Source organism: Rhinatrema bivittatum, chromosome 17 (assembly GCF_901001135.1).
Source record: "Rhinatrema bivittatum chromosome 17, aRhiBiv1.1, whole genome shotgun sequence".
In the NCBI taxonomy this organism is placed as follows: domain Eukaryota; kingdom Metazoa; phylum Chordata; class Amphibia; order Gymnophiona; family Rhinatrematidae; genus Rhinatrema; species Rhinatrema bivittatum.
The window spans coordinates 168,953-182,013 of record NC_042631.1 but is presented as its reverse complement, the minus strand read 5'-3'; the positions used below and the strand labels follow the sequence as shown (position 1 = coordinate 182,013).

General features: G+C 41.6%; 1 protein-coding gene across 6 annotated transcripts in view; it reads right to left on the bottom strand.

The window, feature by feature from the left end:
• Positions 1-13,061, bottom strand: part of CKAP5 (cytoskeleton associated protein 5) — a 300,340-nt gene that overhangs the window by 151,476 nt on the left and 135,803 nt on the right. For all 6 annotated transcript variants that reach the window (XM_029583093.1, XM_029583094.1, XM_029583096.1 and 3 more), the window contains exon 17: positions 11,402-11,587. In XM_029583093.1, coding sequence (XP_029438953.1) covers positions 11,402-11,587 — 186 coding nt within the window. The remainder of the gene's footprint in view (positions 1-11,401; positions 11,588-13,061) is intronic.

Sequence of the window (13,061 nt, the reverse complement as noted above, 5' to 3'; positions counted from 1 at the left end):
CACATTTGGGTCGTCGGTGCGGTGTGCTGCGGCAGTCAAAAAAGCAAACGGAATGTTGGGAATTATTGGAGGGGGAGTGATGGGTGGAACGGGGAATGTCTTAGTGCCTCTGTGTCGCTCCGTGGTGGGGCCGCACCTTGAGCGCTGTGTGCAGTTCTGGTCGCCGCATCTCAGGGAAGATATGGTTGCGATGGAGAAGGTACAGAGAAGGGCTACCAAAATGATAAGGGGAATGGAACAGCTCCCCTATGAGGAAAGACTAAAGAGGTTGGGACTTTTCAGCTTGGAGAAGAGACGACTGAGGGGGGATATGATAGAGGTGTTTAAAATCATGAGAGGTCTAGAACGGGTAGATGTGAATCGGTTATTTACTCTTTCGGATAGTGGAAAGACTAGGGGGCACTCCATGAAGTTAGCACGGGGCACATTTAAAACTAATCGGAGAAAGTTCTTTTTTACTCAACGCACAATTAAACTCTGGAATTTGTTGCCAGAGAATGTGGTTAGTGCAGTTAGTATAGCTGTGTTTAAAAAAGGATTGGATACGTTCTTGGAGGAGAAGTCCATTACCTGCTATTAAGTTCACTTAGAGAATAGCCACTGCCATTAGCAATGGTTACATGGAATAGACTTAGTTTTTGGGTACTTGCCAGGTTCTTATGGCCTGGATTGGCCACTGTTGGAAACAGGATGCTGGGCTTGATGGACCCTTGGTCTGACCCAGTATGGCATTTTCTTATATTCTTATGAAACCAATTCCAGCATAGAAACCATGGAACCCAGGAGCTGCAAATAATCCCAGACCCTGGGAACAGACAGATGCAGACCAAAGATCTGATTCTGCAACTTGACTACCCTCTCCGCGATCAAACATCTTCTCTAACTGGGTATCTGAGCACGTCCCCAGATATTCCATAGATATTAGATATTACATATCTATATGTATTACATATGTAATATCATAGATATTACATAGATATTATGTAGATATGAATCTACATTGGCTACCTATCTCCCAAAGAATCAAATACAAATCATTATCTATTCTTCATAATGAAATATACAAAGATAACAACTTTCCACTTGATTGCATGATTAAACTACACAAACCACCACGGTCAACAAGAATCTCTAATAAATTGCAACTAATCATACCCCCTCTCTCAGATGCAAGATTATCTAGCACCAGGAATCGAGCTTTCTCTATAGCTGGCCCTATAGAATGGAACTCCTTACCATCTTATCTAAGCTCAATAAGGGATACCAAATCTTTCAAAAAAGAACTTAAAACCTGGCTATTTAAGCAAGCATTCACAGCCTAAAATTGATGTCCACCCTCAGTCTTTGATTTTTCGCCTTGTAAGAACCCTTACCCTCTCATACTATCTCTACTTCCTTCCACTTAACTCTTCCCATTCTGTCCACCTCTCTTTTTTCTCCCCTTTATCACCTTGAACCTTATCGCTTTATTTCCACAACCCTTACACTTTTAATTCTCTATTTTCATACCTCTTCACCTCCATTCTGACTTCTCTTTATTCTTAAACTAATATTCACCTTTTCTTAAGAAAACCCAATTATATGATACTTACTATAGTTATGATATCTAATGATGTTCCTTATCACTCTGCTTTTGCTGAGATGTTAATTATAACACCAATGTTTTTACGTTTATATTCTCTGTTATTAAATGTTTTCATGTATGAAGTTGTTCAATGTACACCGGAGTGAAGGCTTCTCGCTATACTTCGGTATAAAAAAGAATCTAAATAAATAAATAAAAATAAATATTCCAATGACTGGACCAGCTTCAAATGACTGATAGATGAATTCCCCAGTTGCAGGACCCACTGGACTGAATGCCAACACTCCACTTTGACTTCGCTCAAACTAGCCAATCGTCCAACTACGAGTGCACCAAGATACCTTTCTTCCTGAGAGCCGCTGCCAATATCATCACCTTTGTGAATGTGTGCAGCGCTGTTGCCAACCCAAGGGAAGAACCTGAAATTGGAAACCTCGAAAGGACTACTGCCCACCTGAGGCCTGCTTTTGCCTCGCACCCCCGGCCAACCTACCAGACTTAAACACCGCTCCTCTATAATCTGGACCTGTGGTGGAGAAGGCTGCTTGACAGCCTCCTAGTCCTCTGGCAATCTATTCCCCTTGGAATCCTTCAAGGTTTTCAACTGCTGCTCCAGGACTACACCAGACAGCCATTTCCTCTTAAAGGAAGATTACCAAGCTGCAACTTAGACCACACATCAGTCAGGTTGTCCAGTAGTGGAAACCATATTTTGGGCTGATTGCCACACCAAAACATATAGGACATCTGCCCCACAGGGAATACCTGCTTCAAACTTAGTTGTCTGCACGTTCAGCTAGTACAAATAGCAGCCTGAAGATCCAAGGCAGAGACCACAAACCGCCACCTCTAAAGGACCTCCAGCTTCCAATCCTGGACGTCCTACAGCACTGTCACTCGTCACCAGAATGGTTGTCCTCTCTGTTGCCTTTGGCACCGTCGCATTCACCTTTGGAAAACTTCCAGAGTTCCAAGGACTCTTCTGATCAGGGGAACCAGCTCACCATGACCATATTCACCTTCAGACTGGCCTCAGGAGAAAACCACTTGAGGGCAATAAGCTTCTTCCATTTCTTAGAGCCCTACAGAACAAGCTTCCTTGTCAGAGTTCTCATGCATGACTCCAGCCCCCAGTTCCTCTAGAATGAAAGGAATAAGTAGCTCTTTATTAGGGACCTCATCTGCATCAGGACTATCCCCAGTTGGTACTCCTGCAGGAAACAATGCTGGATGATCTTGCGGCCCCTACTGGAAACAGACCCTACACACACACACACTTGGACTGTCCTTATTGGAAACACTCTTAAATCAAACATTCCATTTATGATATCTTTCACTTTCCCAGGCCTAAGTGTAGGGGGGGGGGGGGGGACGGACTACTAATCAGTGTTTAAACAAACCAACCTTCAAACTTACTCCATACAAGTTAGAGATTAACCTCTTTATGAAGTGGCAATACTTAAATCACCACAATTAATCAGTATTGTCTATTATCCCCTGGATTACTTCAAAAAGACTGTTCACCTCTTATAAAAGCATTTCCTTCACCCGAATCCACTATCATAGTAGGTGACTAACATACATGTTGATAAAACAACCAAATCCTCTGCATGTGAAACCTTAGGAACTATGGAAGCAATGGGATGGTCACAATTTGTAAATGAACCAACACAAAGGTGTATATACCCTGGATCTTATACTTGCCAACCACAATTGCAGGATAAATCTCACAATTCTGCTTTGGTCTGACCACCAATTACTAAAAGCTGATGTAATCATCCTCTACATAATTCAAAATCCAAACCTCAACCAAACATTCACCTTCAGAAAAGAGTTAGCGCCAGAGCTACTTGCTGAAACAAAAGATAAACAGACCTCAACTTTCCTAATGCCTCTGCATCATTGCCACATGGGATATCATGGTTAATGAAATAGTGAACAATCTAAACCCAATCCAAACAAAATCAATCCAATCCTATCAACTTTCCTCTAAACAAAGGAACCTTGGTACAATGAACAATTAAGATGCGCTAAACAATTATTGAGAAAATCTGAGCAACTTTGGTGGAAAAGCCAAACCTCAGAATCACTTGGAAAATACAGATCACTACTCTCTCAATACTGGTCTTCTAGGAATAAAGCAAAGAAAGAACACTATGCTAAACAGATTCATGGAGTGATATTCACTCTAAACTACTCTTTGATATCAAACAACTAATCAAGGATCCATTATCCTCTATCTAGAGCAACTGCTTCTCTAAGAAATGTTAAAAGCCTGCAATGACTACGCCGATCATTTATCAGAAAAAAAAATCAGGCTAAAAAAAAAAATCAATTTTTCCATACCCATTGACCAGAGAACAAGAAAATCATAAACCAGCTAAGTGAAACAGACAGAATATCTAAATTAGAAATCTCAAATAATTTCTAAATTAAAACTTGCAAGTCACCCTCTTGACCCCGTCCCAGTTAGCTCCTTAAAACTAATACATTGCACAATCACATCCTTAATATCTCATAGAAGGTCTAGTCCCAGACAGAGCTAAACAAGCAGTGATAAAGCCTATCCTAAAAAATAAAGCCAGCTGAACGGACAACTGGGAAAACTATCAACCTAAATTCTTGAAAAAGCCATATCACAATTACAAGACTATCTAGATGACCATTTAGATCCAAACCAATTTAGATTCAGAAACATAAAAAAAAAACCCCACTCCACCAAGAAACTTTACTCTTATCCTTAATGGACACCATATTACGTGAATTTAACAATGATGAATCTTACATCCTGGTGCTAATTGACCTCTCAGCTGCCGTCGACACTGTTGACCATACCCTCCCACGCAAGCAGCTGAGAAAATTCGGAATTGATGAAAATGTAATGAAGTGGTTCACCTCCTTATCAAAAAGGACATTCCAAGTCAAACCAGGCAACCATATTTTCAACCTTCCCTATCTTCACTGGTGTCCCCCAAGGTTCAGCACTATCCGCAACTCAACATCTACATGCTTCCACTATGTAATTTACTATCAGATCTAAGAATCACCTTCTACCTATATACCGATGACATTCAGTTCTATATACCATACACCACTTCCGTTGAAAATACAGTAAGGAACCTGGCATCATAGTTGAAGGCTATTCAACATCAACTATTCAATCTATATCTATAAACTAAAAAAAAACCCCTAAAATCATTCAGTTAAGAAGAAATCCTCCAATAATCTCTCCACAGATACTTGACCTGAGTGACGTCAATATTACACCCTCAAACCAAGCGTGAGACCTAGGAGTACAGATTCACGAGAACCTAACTATGGAAAAACATGGCCTGGATTGGCCACTGTTGGAAACAGGATGCTGGGCTTGATGGACCCTTGGTGTGACCCAGTATGGCATGTTCTTATGTAAATCCACAACAACATCCGAGCACAGCTAGCACTCTAAATACATATCACACACCAAAAAAAGAGTGCTAGATTTAGGGTTACACAGTGCAAGATTCCGAGAAATTTCAAATCCAGGGAAATTCTTTATTTGAAATCGGCAACTCCACTGTATATGACAACCATATTCTCAAAAAGGAGGGTCCCCCGACACGGACCAGTGTTTCGCTGAGGCTGCGTCGGGAGGGACACACAGTAAGTCTCAACAGGTTCTGCAAAGAGTTTACAGAGTTACATGGCAGCGCCATGCTGCTGGATTTGCTCCTCCAGCAGCACAGACAGCACACCACGAGGCCTTATTGGGGCACGATCGCCTCAAACTACAGGCCTGCACACCCTTGCGCACGCTGAACGGAAGGTGCTATGCTGCTGCTGTGGCTAGCAGCAAAAATTGCTCAGAGGGGAAAGGGAGAGTAACTCCCTAGCTGCTGCTCCACGAAGAGAGACAACGGCTGCCATCCTCTGCCCCCCCCCCCCCCCCCCGCATGGCCTCCTGAACAGGACCAGATGGGTGGGTGCAGTACTAGTTAAGTGTTCCTCCCATGGAGGACCCTTCCCTTCCAGTGGCACAGACAGCACACAAGGAGACCTGATTGAGGCGCAAACGCCTCAGAGTACTAACCCCTGTGGTGAGCAGTACCATCTGCTGAAGAGGGGGAGAAATACTAAGGAACTGCAGGTGGTTCTTATATAGCAGTGCCACAGTTATGTTCTCGGTCTCCATCCATTAGTTGTGATGCATAAACCAATTGTCTGGACTGATCCGAGGGTACGAACAAACATGCCCCTTTCCTGTCCGCAATTCCAACGCAGAGTCTCCATTAGAAAATGGGGCAACCCACAAAGACATGCTCACCTTCTTGATGTCCAGAATGGATCAAAACATTCCCTCCTTTTTTGGGCATCACTAAAGTAAATGGAGTATAAATTACGCCAGGCAAAGGAACTTGAAATTCAAGAAGCTGCTAAAAATTCTCATTTCCCTGGAGCTCCAAGATCTAGGAATTTTCCTCGACTGAATTCACACTGAAAGCATGCATTACAAAAATCATTAATGATGGCTTTTTAAATTGAATGTTCTTAAAAGATGAAACCTCTTATTTCCAAACGATTTTAGAACAGTTCTTTAAGCTCTTGTTTTATCAAAACTGGATTACTGTAACTCAATGTTTTTGGGCCTACCAGCAAATGTTGCAAGACCATTCCAATTATTACAGAACTCAGCAGCTAGACTTTTAACAGGAACTAGAAGATCTGATCATATTACGCCAATTAAAAGACCTTCATTGGTTGCCTGTTAAATATAGGGCACAGCACAAAGTTCTATCATTAATTCATAAAACCCTCTACAACGAAAAGATTGAATGGTTAACTTCAACATTACATTTCCATATCCTATCAAGAATAACAAGATCGGCAGGTACAGGGATATTGCCCATACCTTCACCTAAAATTGCTCATCTAAATAATGTGAGGGAAAGGGCTATCTCCATTGCAGGTCCCCAACTGTGGAACTCTCTACCACAGGAACTAAGGATGGAATCAGACATTAAAATATTTTAAAAGGGTATTAAAACATGGCTATTCCATCAAGCCTTTCAAGAATGTTAACCAAATGATTATATACCCTAATATATACTCCGATTTTTGTTTTCTCTCTGCTCTTACTTTCCTACTTCTTTAACTAAGTAAATTTAATGATTAATTCTTTACTATTTTATTTGTATTAAATTATGAAACATTGTAATTTCTTTTCATTTAATTTTGGAAATGCAAGTATTTCGCTCCAACCTATTAGGGGCCGTTCTTACAGTTTTTGTTCTGACTCCATCTGCTAGAAGGGGGGCACAACCCACTGTCTGGACTGATCCGGGTACTTACAGGGAACAAGGTGATATGTTCTCATGATACATTGGTATATAAAAATTAATAAATAAATAACTAATGGAGGGCGCAGAGAAAAGAACTGTCCAGCTACCTGAGGCTGTCGAGAACGGGGCAGGGAATCCCCTTGCCCGACTGTGAGCTCCAGCTGACCCGCCGACGTCGCGACGTGAGGGGTGGACCCTGAGGTGGATCCCGGAAGTTACCCTCTTAAAGGAGCTCACCAGCGGCGCGCAGCAGAGCCGGCGCGCGCTAAAGGGGCACGCGGCAAGACGGCTTTGCCCGGAATCGCCGGATGACGGCAAACATCTGTTGGGTGTAATCAAGGTACTGTTTTCTCTTGTTCCGCTTGTTTGAATGATTACCCTCTCCGCTTACCAGCAAATTGCACATAAAGTCAGTGGCGTCATAAACTGTGTGAATCTGCTATTACAAAAAAAGCAATGCCTCCAAAAAGAAAAGGCAAGGTACGAGTGTTTCCACCACTCCCCTTGCCTTCCCCAATTCAGCAGGAAATAAGCAGATTTCTCCTTTCACCTGCATCGAATGAAATGAAGTCCAAAGACTCTGATGTGCCTCTCAGCCAGGGAGGGCTGAGTGGGCCTACAGACGAGGCTTCATTGAGCCCGAACATCGGCATACCCCCTGCACAAAGATTGGCGGACAGTACCCATGTGGCTATTGTAGAGACCATCGTAGAGGGGGCATCTGCTATCTTGGACTCAACTTCAGGAAGTGGAATAGGAGACTTGAGGTTGGAAAACCCTGAGGAAGGGAATTTAGATCAAAAGTTCCGAGATAGCAGTATCACTGACCTCCCTACTCGCCCAGCAGTGGTAACTCGATTTACTTTGGGGAATGATGGAAGGAATGCTTTTAAATATTAAAGGGTTAGAAAAGAAAGTGGATAGCTTAATAACAGGAACTCAACAAGACACGCTACAAACACAGAAACAAATTAAAGAGTTGGCTGACAGGACTAAAGAATTGGAGAATTCCCAAAAGAAAAATACAGAATTTCATGTAGCTGTCGTTAAAGACAGAGAGATAATCTCTAGGAGACTTGAATCTCTAGAAAACACAGCCAAGAAATATAATTTGAGAATCATGAATTTTCCTAGAGTAATAGGGGAATTACCCTAAAAAATTTGCTTAAGGAAATACTTGGCTCTGTTGCTGGAGATAAAATAATCGTAGTTAATTGTTATTTCATACCAAAAAAAAGAAATCCAGAAGATAGATCAGAACAGCCCTTTCAGGGTGATTTAACAAACTTCCTTGAGTCTAGTAATCAGGTAATTGATTAGGGAACTATTTTGGTTAATTTCTCCATATCAGAAGATATAAGCTTGATAATGAAAAATTATTTCCAAAAATATCCTGTCAACTTTATGGGAAAACAGATTAAGATATTCCCCGATCTTGCTTTTTCAACACAATTACGTAGGAAAGCCTTTCTGGCTTTACGCCAGGAGGTAATTGATATGGGATTTACTTTTACCCTAAGATTTCCGTGTAAGTGTGTCTTGAGAAAACAAAATGATTTATTTATTTTTTTCTCCCCTGATCAACTTAAAGAATTTTTGGAACAGAGGAAAATCCCAGCCTCATCCCCAATAATGAGTTAAGGAATAAAGGAAATATATGGTAAGCAGGTATATATGAGCCCTTTAGTTTATATTTGATGTAAAAACTCCCTATAGTTTCCGTATATAGTGCAATGAGCCCTCAAATGTGATTAATACTGAATGAAACTGGCTGTGGTAAAAATGTTTGCAGCTTTTCTTTAATGGAGGTAAGAGTCCATTGAACTCATTATTATAGATTTTCTTGTTTTTTATGAACCGCAATCAGATCATGTATTTCCTATTGCAAACATTGTTTGTATATATTGAAAATGATAAATAAAGGATTAAAAAAATAAAAAAATAAATAAACAACTAAAAATATATTCCCAAACTTTTCTTCTGGGAATGGAATTACTGCATCCAACAGAAGACATTCCAAGGTGGATTGTACTGCAACTTTTTCATCTTTGAAGAACATGGAAAGACGATGAAAATCTTGACCAGCCGCCAATCAAATTCTAAGGCATAGCAGACCCTTATTACAGAAATGACCCACTAATCTGACATTATCTTGGTCCACTGTTCATAAAAGTGGGCTAACCGCCCTCTTATATGCACACAGAGTGGACCAATTGAACTTCATTGCACACCCTTAAATCCTCTCAAACTGGAGCATGAACTCACGAGAGATTTTTTTTTTATGGCTCCCCTGAAAAGACTGGGATTTATCAGTATAATGTTGAAGAGGACCCTCTCTCGGGACAATGCCTGGCCTCAATTAACTTTTGCCTGCTGGGGAAGGTTTTCTGGCTCTCCTTGGACATCTGGCAACTTATGAGACTAGACTCTCGAAGGCATTTAACCAACTGCTCCAAATCATCTCCAAAAAGCAGCTTCCCTTTGAAAAGATTATTCAGTTGAGATCTGAATAACACAGACACCCAATTGCACAGAGAAGCCTCCTGGTTGATACAACCAACACCATATTTCACATTCATAGTTAGGATAGCAGATAAAGATCATGGCACATAAGATCAGAGGGTGATCCAGTTTGCCCAGCAAGTTGCACATGGTAATAACTGTCGGTCCGTGCAGGTTACCCCCATGCCTTCTGTTATGGTAGTAACTGCCGCACCATACATCCCTTTCTTCATTTCCAACATCTAGCCTCTACAGATCTATGTTTATCCCATGCCCTTTTGAATTCAATTTACCGTTTTCATCCTCATCACCTCTTCCAGGAGGGCATTCCAGGCATCCATTATCCTCTCTGAAGAAATATTTCCTGATGTTGGTTCTGAGTTGTCCCTGTTGGAGTTTGTTTCAATACCCCTAGTTCTATAATTTCCTTAACAAAAAGTTCAAATTTTGGGTATAATTAATATTTCTCAAGTACCTGAAGATCTGTATCCTATCTTGCTTGCATCTCTTTTCCAGGGGTTATACTGAAAGAAACAGTATCACCCCTTTCCCATCTGTTCCCAGCAATACAGGAGACGTTGGGGGGGAGGAACAAGAAAAGAGGATCTTTCAGCCTCTCCTCACAAATCTTCCTATACAAATCCCACATTGTTTTGGTTGCCTCTTTCCGGACCGCTTCCATCCCTTTTCTAGCCAACATGTGAAGCAAATCATATAAGACATTTACTATAAGGGCGCATCCAGCTTCCAGGTGCTATGCCTCCTTTGAAATAGCCTCCTCAGAGTTTCCCACAGGAATCGGATGCACCCAACGTAAATAGCTCAGGTCAAGAAACTACAAGAGCCTGGATCGCCAAAGCTGACACCTGAAAGATTTTTGAAATGAATCTCCATCTTCTGATCCTGGGAATCAAAAAAGGCTGCACAATCCTGCACTAGAATAGTGGTCTTCCTAGTAATGGTAGATATCAAGGCAATTTCAAGAGCTCCAAGGCATCCTCCAGCAGCAAATTATAACCCTGCCATGGCCCTGCCCATCTTTAAACCAGACTCAAGGGGATCTCATTAAATAAAGGACTTGACCATCCTATGGAAGAGAAAAAAACTTTAGCAGGACCCCTAAGCCCCCTCCATGATGGGATCCTTGCCTTCATGCTCCAACTCTGCTAATCTCCTTTATTCCAAGCTCCGCAAGTACTTGCCACTGTAGGTGGCACATTATCTTATGTACCAAGAGCACAATAAAGCTTTTCTTCTGTCTCCATCTGCTAGTAGGGGAGAAAAACCCACTTGCATGAACTGCACTGGGAGACTATAGGGAAGGTTACATTTCGTACAACGGCATGTTTCATGGAGCAATAAAACAAAGTATAGCATAAGCTTATGGGCAGTGTAGCCTAGCAGAATGAATTCAAGTTTTACTCCACCATCAGTCACTGCAAGATTTTTAGAAAGGTAGTTCTCTGTACTGCTTAATAGGAATCAAGATATCTAAAGAAATGTTTGTTCTAGGATAGACAGGATAGATTATCCCTGGTTTCAGGACTTTTAGACAAGGTGCAAAAACAAAACAAAACTAACATTTATGTATCAAATGCATGCTGATAAAAGGGGCAAACTTCATTCTTCCTGGTTTTTGGAATGAGGTGGAGTGTGGAATATTTTATTTTAAACCTGTGCCCCATCTTGCTCTGAGGCACTGGTCTGCAGCACATGTATGTCAAATCCCAAGAGCCAAGGAGCCTGCACATCTTTCACTCCCTTCCATATGTCAAATGCAGGATGCAATGGCACTCTTCAATAAGTTAACCTTTCCCCTAGGCTGGTCCACTGGCTTAGAGATGCAGGCTAAATGCATATCACCTGTGAATGCTGAAAAGTCAAAGACTTAGAAAATAATGGCTTATATTATAACACTCTAAGTTGAATTTTTGATGCAGAACTTAAGAAAGTTCTGAGAAAGAACTTTGTAATATATCGTGAGATATTCACTGACCTGTTCTGCTGTCCAAGGCAGCATGCATGCTTCCGCTACTGCAGTCATGGCTTCTTTTGCATTGCCTCCACATTTCACATCGCCAATCTTATCCACCAGTCCATCCAGTACAACAAGAGCAGATGTTCTGTAAAAGTTGCCCCTCTGAGCAATCAGGGACACAATATGCAACTTCATCTGCATTACCTAAAAAGAAGAAAACCCAAACAATGCTGTGAGTGAGGAAACAATCCAGATAGAACTTCTGACCTATTTGCTCTGGTTCTGCAAGTCTCCATATATTATTCTGACTTGCTCTAGAATTATATACAAAGCTAAAACAGTAAAATGAAATACTCTCCTGAAAGAAGCGTTGGAGGTCATATGATTCTACCACTATATCAGATTTGTCAGTTTTGTTTTTAACTCAATTTTCTATTGCTCCTTTGCACTTGCAGCTCTACTCAGAGTCAGGATTCTTATCTGGTACCATGAGCCTTCATTTGCAATTCTCCAAGCATTTTTCTCCACCCTCTCCCAACATACCTAGCATAGAGAGTCCTCAGCTGGGGAGAAACACCAGAACTACTCTTATGGCCCTGGATCTGGCCATGAAGTTCACACTTAAACAAGGACCACAAGTTCTTTCTACCCAAGGGCTGTGAACTCTGCCTCTGCAGCATCCCCAACACTGGGATCAAAAGGTAAATTAGTTCTTATCTGTTAATTTTTGTTCCTGTAGTACCAAGGATCAGTCCAGACAGTGGGTTATGTCCCCCCTTCCAGCAGAGGGAGTCAGAGGAAAATTTGAAGGGCGCTCTCCCAGACACAGGTGCGCCCTCTGCGTCCCTTCAGTATTAAGAACATCAAAGCCAAAGGAAACCAAGGATGGATCATGGAAAATAAAACAAGTAACTGGAAACATGTACGAAATCTTGAGTTTAACATCAAGAAAAAACAACTTGCAAACTGAACCATTAAACAGGTAAAACAGTCTGAAATCTCCCCAATAATCTAGCTGGAAGCTAATCCCAAAAACCCATGAAAATCTGAGGGTGGGCTTCTGGACTGATCCGTGGTACTACAGGAAAGAAAATCAGCAAGTAAGGAATAATTTTCATTTCCCTGTATGTACCCGGATCAGTCCAGTGTACAAAATGTAACCTTCCCTATAGTCTCCCAGTGCAGTTCATGCAAGTGGGTTTTTCTCCTCCTACAGAGGAATGCCACTTCTCTGCAAGTGCTGCCCTGAGGTAAACGGCCTCTCAGGGCAGCGGGGGAGAGGTTGGACCACCAACCTGCACCCCCAGACAGCCAAAACTAAATCTGTGAAGTAAAAAATTACACAGACTTAGCCCAAGTTTAAAAACATTAGTCTGCTGCCAGTTCTGCCTGCAAGAATATTTACTGAAAGCTGGGAGAAAGGAGAAGAGATCTCAAACTCTCTCTGGATACATTTTTTTTAAGACATGATCCATCCAACAGAGAAACAAAAACTTATTTAAGGTAGAGATGAAAAGAAAAATTCAAACTCTCTAGAGAGATTAGTAGGGAACCGCAGGTTCTGTGACTTTGCTCTGCTGAGTCAGAGCAATACTGAAGGGGCGCAGAGGGTGCACCTGTGTCTGGGAGAGCGCCCTTCAAGTTTTCCGCTGACTCCCTCTGCTGGAAGGGGGACATA